At 34.0% G+C, this 16501-nt stretch overlaps 1 protein-coding gene across 3 annotated transcripts in view; it reads right to left on the reverse strand.

Moving 5' to 3' along the window:
- NEGR1 (neuronal growth regulator 1) overlaps positions 1-16501 on the reverse strand; it is a 922397-nt gene that overhangs the window by 276779 nt on the left and 629117 nt on the right. For all 3 annotated transcript variants that reach the window (XM_036890276.2, XM_057500326.1, XM_057500327.1), the window contains exon 4: positions 12627-12758. In XM_036890276.2, the coding sequence (XP_036746171.2) occupies positions 12627-12758 (132 nt within the window). The remainder of the gene's footprint in view (positions 1-12626; positions 12759-16501) is intronic.

The raw sequence follows: 16501 nt of genomic DNA on the forward strand, positions 1-16501 counted from the left end.
TTTTTCATTCCATTTCTATATTTATATCATATAGATTTGATTGCAAAACTCTTTTGAAGGAATTTATGAAATCTTTTTATAACAATTGTTTGGACTACATCAGTTTAGCTAGTTTCAAAGTATTGCTAGTACTCTGATTCCATGGTTTTTCTATTATTAAGCTACTAATGCTAATCTGTCAATTATAAGTTGGGCAGGCCTTTGGAGGTTATATTTGCTGGGACTTTGAATAGTAATAATACCGTCCTGTTGTTTTCACACATTAATATTGTTATTCAGTACTATAGAGGAGAAATATGGAGATAGAGTGAATTTTTTTCTTAAAGTCTTTCTAGGGAATGATTTTTTTTTAGAAAACTGTATCATTTTATATTTCTGTCACACATATGATTGAAAAAAATTAATAGAATAAGTGTAGGTTTGTGGACTATATTATTCAGATACTCTGGGCTTTTTTCAGTTTTTACAAGTTTTCTTCAATTCTTTCTTTAAATGTTGCTTCTTTAGGTGTTCTTGTTTCTTCTTAGGAACACTTGTAATTAAGTTAAATGTGAGTTCAGAGTCCTCCAAATCATCCATTTGTAATTTTGAAATTTTCATTTCTTTGTTTCTTGCATCTATATTCTAGAAGTATTCTTTCTTGTTTTATCACCTACAGTCATCTCTAAACAATGTATAGTTTTGTTTACCTTATTTTTGAAATTGATATCAACAATCTTATATTATATAATTTTGTCTGTTTTTTTCTTTACCTTAATATTATATTTTTGAGATTCCTCCAGATTGCTTCATGTAGATATTATATATCAATTTTAATTTCTATACAGAAGATTATTATATACCCAATTTAGTGTTGGTGAACAAATGGATTGTTTTTAGTTTTCTTGCTACTATAAAAAGATGCATCTGCAAATATTCTTACACATAGCCTTTAGTTGATATGTATACATATGCAGGGAACATACCTTAGAAAGAAACTGCCAGATTTTGGAGTATGCACATGTTCAATTTTTACTAGGTGATGAAAAAGTGATTTCCTAAGTTATTGTTTTACTTTACATTTTCCTGAACAATATGTGGGAGTTTTTTTTGCACTGTATTCTCACAAAAAAACATATTTTAAGATTTATATTATCACTAATCTATTCATGTGAAATGATATGTAATCATGGTTTTAATTTCTGTTTCCATAATAACATAAATGATATTGGACAATGAGATATGTTTATGATCCACTAAACTTTCCTCTGCTGTGAAATGCCTACTATGTCTCTTTTCATATATTATGGGATTTCTTCATTCTTTTAAAAATTGATTTTCTTTATATTTTCAGTATATTTAATCCTTGTTTGCTTTATGTATTCCAATACCTTTCTAAGTTTGTGGCTTTTCTTTTTGCTCTCTTTCATAAAATTTTAATGTGATATATGTTATTGTCTTTATAGGTTTTATTTTCCTGTTTAGTTTAAGGAAACTTTTGCTACCAAGGGTCAGAAAATGAGTTTCCTATATTGTCTTTTAGAGGCCTTTTAATGATTTGCCTTTCATAATTACATCCTCAATTTATCTGGGATTGATTTTGTTTATGTTGTGAGGTAGACTTTCATTTCCTCTTATTTTTTTATTTATTTAAACTAATTGCTTCCAAACCATCTGTTTGAAAGTTTATTTTTCCCTACTGTTCTGCATTTCTTATCTTTACTGTATCAGAATTCTATGTATGCATGGATCTGTTACAGGGCTCTCTGTTCTGCTTTGACTTGTCTGTTGTTGCACTGATTAAATAATTTTTAGTTATCATATTGTTATAATACATTTTGATATCTGGTAGTGCCAAATGCCAACTTGATTTTTTTCTTTAGAGCTTTCTTACATTATCAACATAAATTTTATAATTAGCTTGTGAACTTTCATGAAAAAATAAGTTTGATTTTTATTCAAATTCTAATGAATCTTTATTTTGTTTTGAGGTAATGACATTTCTAAAACATCTGAGTGTATTATACCTCTCCATGTAATTAAGCCTTTTTTAACATAATTAAATAATTCATATGTGTATTTTGTTAGATTTATCATCAAAACACTCTTTTTTTACATTCTAAGTATTTTCTCAGTTAGGCTTGCTCTTTTGCTGGTTTATATCAATACAATTTAATTTGGTATATTGATTTTTATATTTATTAATCATAATAAACTCATTTATTCTATTATTTTTTCTGTACCTCCTTCTGAGTTTTATACATAGGTGATTACATTATTTTGGAATAACTGCAATTTTAATTCTTGTTTTCAAATATTTTTACCTCTAAATTTTTTCCAAGTCTTATTGTCCTAGCCTGGCTAGGAAAAGTAATGAAAGTTGTCATCCTTCTCTGAGCTGATTTTAAAGGAAATGTATTTATGTTTCATTACTTGCTGTGGCTTTCTATAGCTGCTCTTCATCAGCTAAATATTTCTAGTTTGCTAAGATATTTCTTTAAAAAATTCATCAATTCTAATATCACCATATTCTTTCACAATATTTTAATTTGTTTTTTATTTTTTTAAAGCATTTTAATTTCTTTTTACTATTCTATTTGAGGTATTTCCAATATTCATATTATTTGTATCTTATTTTGTAGTTTGTTTTTCTGCTTGTGACTTGCATTCTCTTTTGTGCACTGGATTCTTGATTGAGAATTCATGTTCCTTGACCACCTCTTATGGACAATTTTTTAGGCCAGTTTTTAAAATGTTCTCAATAGAGTATATTTATTTTTCCTCTGTCAGGCCTCTAAGGGGTCTGTCACCCTAGAACCACTTCAAGCTAAATTTTCTTGTGGGCATTTCTTAGACTCTACAGGGAGTATGAATACAATCCCAAATCTACGTGAGTGAACCTTATGATTGGTAATTCTCAGAGAATAATTTTCTTTCCCACAATTCCCCACTCTTGCTCCATCACTCTGTGTCAAGCTGGGCATAGACATAGCAAGGATTTTTGTTTGTGACCTGTTTGACCCCTAAGTATGTCACTCTTTCATTGTCCCACCTTTGTGAAAGGCAGTTGTCACTCACATGATTTCTTATACCAAAAGGGACCCAGGTTTTGTGTCTCACCTCCCATGGTTGATAAGTTAAAACCACAACCACACCTTCAGAGAACAGCTGGTCAGGGCTCCTTGCCCCATAGAATAGCATTCATTGTTACTTACAGACTTTCAATTTGTGTTTCTTTTATTGCTGCAAGCTTAGCCATGCTGTGACATGTTTTCATATCCTATCTAGCTTCTAGAAATTGTAGGTGCTTTCATTGTCCCACCTTTGTGAAAGGCAGTTGTCACTCACATGATTTCTTATACCAAAAGGGGCCCAGGTTTTGAGGCTCACCTCCCATAGCTGATAAGTTAAAACCACAACCATATCTTCAGAGAACAGCTGGTCAGGGCTCCTTGCTGCAAGCTTAGCCATGCTGTGACATGTTTTCATATCCTATCTAGCTTCTAGAAATTGTAGGTGCTTTCATTGTCCCACCTTTGTGAAAGGCAGTTGTCACTCACATGATTTCTTATACCAAAAGGGGCCCAGTTTTGAGTCTCACCTCCCATAGTTGATAAGTTAAAACCACAACCATATCTTCAGAGAACAGCTGGTCAGGGCTCCTTGCTGCAAGCTTAGCCATGCTGTGACATGTTTTCATATCCTATCTAGCTTCTAGAAATTGTAGGTGCTTATTTGGAGTTTTTCTATGCTTCTAGGTGGCTGATGGTAGGAAATAACAGATTATCAGCTCTCTTCTCATCACAGTTGGTCATTTAATAAGGCACCTTATTGCTTTTTCCTTTTGTCTTTCCATCTCAGCCTCTTCTTTCTATATGGTTTTGTGATACCATTTTTGCAGAGGGAAAGTCTTCTTTTTTCATATTAAGTATGTTAAAAATGTTTTCTAACACTTTGTTCAGTTTGCTATAGGCAACCCTTTAAATAATGTATTCATCTTCAAATTTTTTTAAATGTGCTTTTTTTTCTTGTTCTAGTACATATTTGCGTATTTAGTTCTCCTACCCTCCATCTCTTACTGTGTGGAGTTCTGATTTGAACTGATGCTTTCTAGCACACAGGTATATATTGGTATCATTGATATACACTCTTACAAGGTTTCACATGAAAAGCATTGTGGTTACTACATTCACTCATATTATCAAATCCCCCCTACACCCCACTGAAGTCACTGTTCATCAATGTAGTAAGATGCCACAGAGTCACTACTTGTCTTCTCTATGCTACACTGTGTTCCCCTTGTGGAGTGTAACAGCTAAGCAAAATGGAAGGAACAAAAGAGCAGCTCACACAGGTATATACTTTATACTGTCTTCCTGACTCCAGCTTGGATGCATTTCTTAGGCCAAAGTGCAGACTGTATCTATGTCACAACAGCTATCTTCTTCCTTCCTGTGTCTAGCAGGATGAATCATATACAATCAGCAAGATGGACTTGAGTTCCTTTTCTACCTCTCATCCTTGATACAATAACACTGGAACCAACGGAAAGCTATCCCCAACATACTCTGGTTCTAGTACACTTCTCAATATATTAAGTTTTAAACGGTAAAAATATATCCCTTGAAATTCAACAGACCAATGGATAAAAGAAGAGTGAATGCAAGGCAACAATACTCTGACTGCCTTCGAAAGCTGTAGCCAAATACAGAGGGGAGACTGCCCAGTTTTGTTTTTGACACAATCTGGGAGAGTTTAGTTTAGCACGAAGAAGCAGAAGCTCAGGGAAAGAAATAAAGTTATCTGTTTTCTTTTAGGAAGGCAGGGATATTTTTTCTATCAGGTTAAGTTAGGAATATCATTGATTTTATATTCTGACTCTCTAAACCTTTTACTTTGTTGAAATTCCTTCTGAATACTGGCATTGGGTAGGCTTTACATTTGGAAGGTTTTGCAGCCATTGGTCCTTTTTCTATGTCTTCAAGTTGTATTTTGTCAGCAAAGTTCATGTCAGAGTTAGATTGCCAGATGCTATTTTGAATCCAATTGTATTTTCGAGCAAAACCATATGAAGCCTCAAAGGCATGATATCCACGATATCCATTTTTTTTTCACCATAAAAAAAGCGACAAATGTAAATTCAGTTGGCTATGCTTCACCTTGGAGAACTGGGAGATCCATCATCTCCTTACTCTTCTCAGGAAACTTTTAATCATTGCTTCTGAGATTATTAAAGAAAGATATGAAGCAAAACTTTTTACCCTATACTGAGGGTTTGAGTTTATAGGCTTGATTGCATTAGTAAGGAGGGGGCTAAACTGTGGTAACAAATACACTGAAACAGGCAATGAGTCAACAAAAAGAATGTTAATTCTCACCCCCCTAAAAGTCCATTCTCTTCAATATATAGCTTTCAAAGGTTTACTTGAAAAAGAAAAGGAGGGGAGGTTACTATCCCAATTATCCAGAAAGGAAAACAAGCATGGAAGTGTGCATTGGAAGTTTTTATAAGCCAGGTCTGGAAGTGGCCCATATCATTTCTGCTCATATTTTGTTCACTGGAACTGAGTCACAGTACCAAAGGTAACCCCTAAACAGATTAGCTGTTGTAGTTCAAGAGTGGGTGCAGAAAGAAGATAAAAATAGATTTTGATATACAACTTGGAATTTCTACCACATTGGATAATCTAGAAAATTCTATCAAGACACTGGACTTTTAGAGTTATGCAACTTAACTCCTAAGCAAATCATCAGATTCATTTATTTTCTATTGGGCTTTGCAGAACAGCTCATGAGAAGCTTTAGCAAAGATCCATCTGCATGTGAATTGTACTGAGCTTCAAAGTCCTTTTGACATCCCCAGAGAAAAATAGAGGCTTTGTAAAATCATTATGCTCACAAATATGAACCAGCATTAACAAATGCAGCTTTTGTAAACTTCAGTTAATTACTGATATACCTCCTCTATTCTTCAGGTGGATGTTCACTAGTGTTTGTACTTAATGTGGAAATTATCTGAATATCTGTTCTAGGCTACAGAATGGTGATTTGTTTAGATTGGGCAAAAGTATGATTTATTTTATCCAAATTCCTAATTATAATTCTCAAACAACTGAGGAGTAGACATAAGTTATAAATTGCCACCAAACTACTTTTAAGTTTTTGATAAACAGGATAATGGCCTCAGAGCACTAAGAGCAGAGTAGTGAATCTTAAACATGGAACACACACAGACTGTTCCAAACAAAACTTTATCATTTTTCATTTTACCAGAAGTTTTATGTCTCTAGCACAGTGAGCATTTTTTGCTTGTTTGTTTTATTTTTATTTGTGTTTTTTTGCATTGCTGTTAACTTTGCTTGTAGCAGGAAGCCGGCAGGCTGTATGACATGGAGACTTCACCACATTTACTATAAAACAAAAGCTCTTATTTCAGACAATACGTGAACAAACCTGTTTTGAATGCAGCATCATTCCCAAGGATTATTTATTGTGATTGTTTTATCTGTTCTCTGAGAATCCTAATTTTCTTGGTTCTTCACTTTATTTCAGTGTCAGCCATTCTGACAGCTAGCACCTGTGCATATCCTGGTTATTCAAATCTTTCCCTCATTACACACAGCGATCCTGTCTCCTTAGTCTTCAGACTACTGTTTTTCTGACAGTCTTCAGAATTTACACAGTTTACTGAAAATAATTAAGTTCCATTTCTGATTCACACGGAGGCAGGTTGATATAATGACATATCCTCAGACCTAGGATCAGGATTTCAGGATTCCATTCCAAGTACAACTGTGCACTCTATGACCCAATTTCCAAAGTTATCTGAATCCAAGTGCATACATCCATAATATGAAGGAATTGGGTGATTTTACAATCACTATCAACTGTAGAATTCCATGTGTGCTTATTTTATATTTATTTATTTATTCACCAACAGATATTATTACCAGGCACTGTGCTCCTTTTGGGAAGTAATAATAATATGCACTAAGGCTTTTCATGTATTAACTTAGTTAATCCTCATACTTCCTGCTTAATAGTTGAAGATACTGATGCACACCAAGTTTAGTAATTTGATGCCACTCACATAGCAGTAAGTGGCAGAGTTAGGATTCAAAGCCAGGGTGCCCAGTTCCAGAGCCCCTCCTTGTAACCCCTGTGCTGTACTGCCTGAAGCACAGAGTAAGAGGAATCTCCCTCTTCAAAGAGCTCCAGGACATAGAGGAAGGCAGACAATGCAAACGAATTGGGCAAAGAGAGGAATGCTCCATACTAATACTTAATAGTGTGTAAAGTCATTTGCCTTGTGCAAGTCACTTTGTTGTTTTACAGGTACTTTAACACTTTATCGTCAGAGCAGATCTTCAAAATAGGTGTAATGATCTCCAGTTTTTTATGTAAGGAAGCTGAGCCCTTGAGAGGTTAACTAATTTTTCCAGTACTCTATAATTAATAAATGACTGAACTGGGATTAGAAATCATGAACGTCTAATTCCAAACCACATTTTTGTTACTTGTCATCACACTCCATTGCATAAACAGCATTCTTACTTTGAAATTCTCTAAAATGTATTCCTCCATTGTTGTACTTACTCTGTCCATGAAATTAAAACTTTAAAGTAAAAAAAAAAAAAATTGCCTAAATTTGCCAACAGTGCATGAGAGAACAAAATGATCATCCTTCATAACTTCTCAAATAATTCACAGAGCAAAACAATGATTATCGAGAACCATTCGACACTGAAGCTAACAGTTGCTTTAAACCCTTGTTTCCTGTCTGTTGGGAGTTGAATCTGAGCAGTCCTCAAAAAATTTGAGACTTGGATCAGAGGAACACATCAGAATCTCAGAATTTGGGGATACCCTGGAGATGATTCCCTCCTTTTACAAACAGGAGAATTCATAAATGTCTAGAAGTTTAAGTTCTTTGTGAAAAGTTGTACAGTTAGTTAAGCAATTAAGTTAATAATTGAAATCAGATCTTCTGCCTTTCTGTCTTACACTCATTATCTTATTATCTCCAAACATAAATGTTTATTATAATGATCAAATAAATTTCAAAGAAGTTTGACTAATTTTTTTACAGGTAAATATAACATAGACTGAAAAATTCAGATTAGGGAGTGGGGTTATTCAGGAATTTGTATATTTAAAATGTTTCCGAGATGATGGTATAAAATTCATTGCTAGTTCCTATTATATACCTCCCTTTCAAAAAGTGGTTTAGTACTTATATGTGTGTAAAAATCAGAGGAAGAGGGGAGGAAACCAAAAAGAGAAAAGACAATGACAGAGTGGTAACAGCCTGATGGTGAGAAAGAGGGAATGAACACTTAGACAGAAGGGGCAGGGGGCAGGCAAAGTCAGCGCGAATGTACAAAGGTTTTCCCATAGTTGGTCCTTTGGTTCCAAATTTATCTACTGCACCTCTTCTACACACTGCCTTTATTTTATACTATTCCTATCATACTTTCCTCCAATCATTCCCCTTTCACTCCCTTCACATATGTATGTACAAGTGCACAAAACACAAATATGTACAATAGCAGATATAAGAATATTTGATAAATCTGTTAAATTGAATCTTAGTGATATGGACAAGATCCAAGAAGGCTAATTCAGTGTTGTTCCCATTCTATGAATGCTTCTCAAGTATTTGCTTAAAAAGAATTCAATTCCATAAATTTCTTGCTTGATAAACATTCTCACAGAGGAAATAATGCCGATAAAGTTGGACTTAGATAAATACAGGCTTACAAACTCTATGTACAAGGTTTGAATTTTCAAGATCAGTTTGAAAACTACATCCAGTAGAAGCCACCCTATAGTTTTCAGAGTTTGACTCTTTGACATCTTACTAGAGCATGAATCTAGATGAGTATACCATCAGATAAGCACACACATAAGTGTGTGACTTATGTATTTGTTCTTTCTTTCCTGACTTTACCACTTTTCTTCGGTTTGGCATAGAATCATTTTCAACCTAGAGCATTTTCAACCTGTTAGAAATCGCTTTCTTACTGCTCGCTGGTGGTCTATTATACCAAGTACTTTGTTATTTTCTGAAGTGATAAATGCCAACCTAGGAAGAACTTTAAACAAAACAAAATACACAGACTCTCATGTAACAAAAAGTTCTGCTCTTGTAGTGAAGCAAGGAAATAGTTTCATCTTTCACTTCTAGAAATAAAAGAGGAATAATAAAAATATGCACATGTGGTTAACTGCAGATGCATTTTTATTTTCTATGAACAAAAAGGTAAAAAATAACTTAGAGATTCTTAATGCTAAAACTCCTCTTGAAACCTATGTAAAAGTATGGTCTAGTACATTTAAGTTAAATTGGATAGCAGACTCATTAAGTAAAAATAGCCTCATTAAGTAAAAATAGCCTTGGCACACTAGTCATTAATTGAAGTGTATGTCCAAGATTTAAAACAAAGGAACAATTATGCCTCCCTCAATAGAAGAAATAATGTATTCCTTAACTGCATGTTTAATAACAGTTATACTTCAACTGAGGGATTATATAAACCACAGAATTAAATCTGAACTCTTTATAACATGGAATTCTCAAGGTGAAAAGAAAAGGTTTCATTCTTAGATGTTTATATTGTTCTACAGAGAAGAATGTTTTATTTAACAATATGTTTTCTGGGTGATTATCCATATGTTTCTAATATTCAGTGTTCAATACCTGTAGGAATTTCCCTTCAAATTCATTAACTTCTCGTATCTCTTTTATGTGAAATTGTTATCATTTTAATCTTTTCCTTTATCCTTGCCATGACAGAACAGAAATCATCCAAGTATATTCCATAGATGTATGAGATATAAATATTTAAATACATTTCTTTAATATTCAGATGTGTTTCTGAACAGTTCTATCATCTCAAAGTTATTCTTTGATTGTGAAGCATAGGATATATTTCTGCCTGTGAAATTCATGTACCCCCATCTCATCTGGCCCTGCCTTCCTCCCTTGTGGTACCCACCCCTCCTATTTCCTTTTTGGTCAGCTCGCGCCGTCATCAGATCAAGCAGAGCGCTGTCCTCTGACTCCTATGGGGTTAAGCACATGCTGCTGCTTCTGTCTGAAAGAACCCTCTTTGCTTTATTTCCTTAAAAAATAAATCTGTCAAATTCAGTTTCATCCTTCAGACTCTTTCAGGGTCAAGGCCTCATAAAAGCTTTCCGTGGTACCCCGAGGCTGTGCTTGGTGCCTTTCTGATAGCCTTGAATAGTACTCTGTGATTGGCTTATCCAAACACTTGCCACACTTTTATAACTATGTGTTTCTCTTGTCTCTCTCCTTTCCTAGATGGTAAACTCCTTGACGACCAGTATTCCAGGCTTTAAGATCTTGATAGTCTCGGTAAACAATAAGTAAATAGGTAAATAAATACATATATAAATGTAGATTTACTGATGTACTTCATTATTACTTTAGAGATGGCATATGAACTAGCACTTTATTTAGAAGATAATAATGTGTATTTTTATATGCTTTGTTCCAAATAGGTGTTAATCAGCTTGTAAAGAGATATAAAATAGAGAACTCTATACCCTAAATTTTAAGCAGATATGAAAGATGAGGTAGATGGAAAGTAAAAGTAGGGGCATTAAAAATGGAGCCAAAAATAAAAGCTAAGGTGATAATTATGAATTCAAATAACACTTATTTTTCTTCAGGTCCCATGATAACATCCTTATTCCACTCTCACTCCAAATGCCAGAACTTCTCTTTGTTTAAGGTGATGTCTACTTGTCCATCATCTGAAATTTCTTCTTGACAAATATGACGTGTCTGCCTAATTTGTCGGAAGTTTTGGAGAAAACCTTGTGAATAGCCTAAGAACACTGGTCATTTCCCTAGAGACCTCCTCCTCTCCTCCTCCTACCTCTCCTGGGTGGCCCCTCATTTCAGGCTTTAATACAATTGTACTAAGTTATACTAATTGGTACATTCTATTCCACATGTTTGCATCTAGTTATATTGGAAGATAAAGTGTACATTTGCATAAATGAATATGTATCACATGCAAAACAATGCACAAATATGTGCTAGAGATTTACGGGATAAAACCTTAGTTCACAGTACACCCAAAAATATCCTTACTGTTTGACCATAGGAAGAATTATGCAATTCTCTTTTACTGGAAACTGTGTATAAAATACTTTCTGATACCAAATAAAGTGATCAATGAGTGAAAACTGAAATAATGCTCACATCACCCTTCTCAGACCTCCAACAATTAAATCAGTAGACTCATGCAGATAATGAGAATTAGTGCTAAAATGATCAGGAATTTTTTCTTGCTTACTATCTCTTAGTTCAGAGTTCTAGAGGGATGTGCAGTAGCCCTCTGCAACATGAGTCCTGAGCACCAGTATTTATTATAAATGCAGATCTCCAGGCTATATATCCCAAACATTGTTACTCAGTAGGGCTGATGTGAGGCCCAGAAATTTTCCATGTTTAATGAGCTTTTTGAGTGAATCTGCTAAACTTTGTCTGCAGAACATTATATGAAAAACTCTGCTCCAGAAATTGCCTTTGATAAGTGTTATGCACATTTACTCAATCTCACAGAGGTAGTTCAACTCCAAATATACAGATTAGTCACTGACAAATATTAGTTGATGGCAGTGTTTTGCCCTGGCAGACACTCAACTGCCAAGAATGTTTTGACAGTTAATTTTTGGCCCATGAAACTGAAAGATTTATATTTATGTGAAAAAAACTGCTTAGTTTTAGCATTTGGGGATGTATTTGGAACAATTTCTTCTCATCTATGGTATAATAATATGTATGCATTATTAGCAATGGACATGTATAGAAAGATGTATAAATGGAATGAAAAATAATCAGAAGCTGAAGCTTATAAACATTGGTCAAATACTATTTTCCTTTAAGTGTTTTATTTGAATGAGTTAAACAAAGTGAAAATTTTCAGAAGACTAAGGGGGTATTTTTGAAAAGCACAGACTATTGCCGTCATAGTAATTGAGATCACAAGATTAAAAATAGGATATTAATGAAAAAAAAAGTCTGACATCCGTGTTTGGGATTCATTTAGAGGAAGGGTGTGACACAATAGCATTGATAGTTCGGCAGGCATCTTGGTACTTCAACTTCCTAATAATCATGCTCACGAAAAAATTCTTCCTTTTCTCAATATTTTCCAAACTAAACAAAATTCAATATCTAAGTAAAGGAGCATGACGGCAATAGCTCTTCTCTTTGTGTACAGCCCAGCATACTTAATTTCCATGATGTTTGACTGAGAGTTTCACGCTTAAATTTAGTCAGAATACACTCCAGGTAAAACCCGTGACAATGAAGAATATACCATGTCTATAGTGCTTTGGAGATAAGGATGTCCTAGTTTAGAAGGCCAAGGACTATGGTGATATTAGAAACATTCTATCTATACATCAAACTGAATTGTGGAATTACTAAAGACAATCTTACATAAAACTATTCAATCAACATTCTAACATATATACATTTTCACTGTCAAGAGGTAGTCTTTATCAATAGACCACCTCTTAGAAAACCAGCAACACAAATTTCAGATGGTATTTTTCAGATGTTTTATCTTTTCTCTGAAGTTATGCTGATAAAAGGTGACAGGACTTACAGTTTACGACAAGTTTGACTTTTTTCACATCTGGGAATGACACATCATTTTCTGCACTGCATTCATATTCTCCAGCCTGATCCCTGGTAATTCCATAAATGTCCAAATATTGTCCATTTTCAAATGGTTTTGCTACAAGAAAAAAATACAGCATGTTTAATTGTAGCCGCCTGAGGCTTCATTCAAGTGAAACAACAATCTCATGTCTTCTTCCTATTAGAGAGAGCTGACAAAACAGTTCCAAATGAAACTGGGGAATTATTAAACCCTTTGTTCTATGTTCAGAGGAAAAGTCAGAGAAAAAAACAGAAACTGAACAAGGGATACTCTTAACAGCTGTTTCCCCAGTACAGGAAATACATGTGTTCTTTTTAATTGATTGTGGTCTCCTAATCTCGTCACACATCAAATAGAGCTCTGTACATTTCTGTAATTGAGTTCAACAACTTCCTAGCATTGTAGATGAAACTCACTAATATGACTTGGTACATATTGACTTTTATACAATGTAAGCTGGCAACTTGACACTTAACCTAACTAAATGTTTTCTTTCAAGGAAATCTCACTCATTCTCAAGGTTTCAAGCCAGATGGCTTGATTAGAGTCTAAGAGATATGCCAAGCCACTGCCCTATTTCAATTTCCAAAATTATTAATGTTTCTAAGGGAGGAACACTGTATGTACTAAATATAACTCACCCAGTAAACCTCAGAAAAGAGCTGTGATTCTCAAATTAAGAATTAAGTGGTTGTAAAAAAAAAAACTAATTATCTTTGTTTTTTAAATACTCCAGAAGAAAACATTCTATTTGACTAAAAATAGCAGTAGATTAAACATATAAAGACATAATCACAGATGAAAGAATATCCCCAAATGAATAAGATTTGGAAAAGAAAAGACTCCTTTCTGAAATAATGGAATTTTTATTTATTTGAAAGCAAAGAATCATTGGGCAGGATGGATCCCAATTATCAGAGATACGGCAAAGGAAGAATGGGTCTACGTGATTTTCAAGAGGGACCCTTCTCGCTCTTTGCACAGGTCTTTAAAATAATCACATTTTAATGCTTACCAAAGGGAGTTAGAAAACGAAACAATGATCTTTTTTTTAAAGTCAACCTTACTTTTGTTTTCATCTTACTCTCTTGCCAAACTTTTGTAATGATGTAGAAGTTAGAAAACTAGTAAGAAGATTCAATTTTACATGAATAAAACAAAATGAAATTTAGTTACAGTGCTTCAAATTTAAAATGTATAGCAATTAAAAAATTTTTATTTTGCTGTGGGTTTCCTTGTCTGGGCCTATTATCAGTTGCTGCACTATCTGCTCTCCAGGTATCTATGACTTTGTTAATTGGAAGCTGGTATGTTTAGAATATATATGATTAAGTTGTTTCTCCATTTATCTGGCTGATCACAAATTGTACATAGGGGGGAGTTTTGTCTCTGTGATCATAGTTGGGTGATGTACTGTTTCAGGTACATAGAAGTAAGCTTACAAAAACAGCAGTTATCTTCAAATCCATATTCTTAAAATCTGATTTTATATTCATTTTCTTAACTCAACTTAATGCCCTTATCTGACTCCAATACACTAATATAATACTGATTTTCTATTGTTTCCTTCTTTTCATCTTATTTTTACCCTTACAAAGAAGATTATCTAGGTTTAAATGTATCTGTTAAACTACTAAAATAGAGACAAAAATCCTTATTTACATCCAATAATTTTTACAGTATAACTTGAATTATAAAGGAGAATATTAAATGGAAATTAAAATATGGGGAAAATTGATATACTACTTCAGAATTAAATAACCTAGTTGGTTAGTATAACACGAAGTCAGTTGCAAGTGAAAAGGCATCATATCATGGACTTTGTAAAAAACCGGGGCCTAACTTTTTTTCAATATTAAATGTTACATGAATATTCCTATTTTTGTGTAATGACATAATTTTAAGAAAGTGTCCTTCAAAATGCATGCTTTTGATGACAAGTAAATCTTCTAACCTATTTGAATAATCAACTATTATCTAATTCTTTAGTCAATCACTAAAAATAGTGTGTATGAATGCATGCGTTGTTTTTGCTGTTTAAACATCGCAGAAATGGGAAGTACCTCTTTTAAAGGAAGAACATAGTAGATTTGTATGTCTATCAAGAATCGAAAAGTATATAAAGTAGGAAAACAATAGGCTTCAGAACTTAAAGAAGCAGGCATTCTTTTTCTTTCTCTTCTAAATGGCAGACTGAAAGATTGGCAGCAATACAAGATGCAACATCACCTGTATTAGGACCACTACATCACTCAACTCCAGAGAGCCCCAGCTATGTTTCTTAAATTTTATTCCTGGAATTCACTGTACAATCTACATAGCCATGTTTAGGGATCCCTCGCCAACCACACCATGGAACAATGTCCTTCTTAATAACTACCAGAATTACCAGTAAATGTTTATGGATTGCATAAATTAATGCCTATAGAGCCTGTGTATGTGTTGCCAACACTAGCCACCAATAATATAACACTAATATAAAGACACTAAGGAACAACAAAGCATAAACATATGATCAGCATCTTATTTTCCCCACTGGATTCCAGGTACTTTAAGCCACCCTAACACTTCCATTCATCATGGACCTGCTCTCCCAAAAGGTGTGCTCTGAGTATTCTCTTGTTTCTACACAAATAGCTGTTTCCATCCTGACTCATCTTGGCTGTGTTCTCAGTCTGATCTTACCATACTTAAATTCTAGATTTGGAATTTAGAGTTGTTTTACCCAGGATATATACTCTGGATCTTATGATTGTCTATCTATCACTATTTTCTGTCTATTATCACTGTTGTCGGTCTGCTTTGACTGCCTCTTTGGATTCTGCTGTCCTCTGTTTTCCTAAGTATAATTCTTTACCTTAGTTTTGGATCCTAGGAAATCAATCCTGTCTTTTGACACTTGTCTGGATCTTCCTATATTCCCTCTACTCCTCTAGCAAGAGGATTTGGGATTAGTACATTGAAATGCAAAGAGGAACATTTCAGTTCATGCAATATAACTCAATTTATCCCCCAAAGTGGAGAGGAAAGACCAAGGATGAAGGGATATAGGGAGGACCATCACTGAAGCCAAAACTTTACAATGTTTAGGAGGGATATGTACTGTCCTAGTGAACTCTTTATAAATATAGATGTGTTTAAAAACATTCTGTAATATTTTTTATCTCTTCAGGTATCATTTACAAGTATCTGAGAGATATAAACCCATTGGGATAGGACAGGCCTCTTTTGGCCACAGGCTTTACCAACCTCCATCAGTGCAGTGACAGCTCTTATTGTTTTATCTCTTTGTCCTTAGCTCTAACATAATGCCAGAAACATTATATACTAGGTAAATATTTATCGACTAAATAAATGCATACATGATTAGTGAATTACTGAAGTCCTATAAGGATAGAGAACAGAGAATCTAAACTAAAGTAAATAAACTTGTATTCGAAGATGCTGCCACTTCTCTGTTGGAGTCCTGAGGTATCTGAACTAAAGTAAATGCTTATATTCAAAGATGCTGCCGCTTCTCTTCCAGAGTTGTGAGGAAGGGAAAGAACTTTAAAAAAAAATGTCATCCTTGCTGACATCCTGAAGCGACAGGTGATGGCAGAAGTGAAAATAGATTCTGTAAACTTATCATAGATCCCTTTTAAGATTATAAAGACTAACAAAAACTTTAAATACAATTCTGAAGAAAAAAGATAACTACTGCCTGTAATCTAAACAATAGGGTGTTTGTGGGTATTTTTGTGCATAGTTTCTTCCAGGCATAGATAGAGTTTTCTCAAAAAATGGAGATCTAAAGAAATCCCACAGGCTTTCAATGA

The sequence above is a fragment of the Manis pentadactyla genome, chromosome 4, assembly GCF_030020395.1.
Source record: "Manis pentadactyla isolate mManPen7 chromosome 4, mManPen7.hap1, whole genome shotgun sequence".
NCBI lineage: Eukaryota > Metazoa > Chordata > Mammalia > Pholidota > Manidae > Manis > Manis pentadactyla.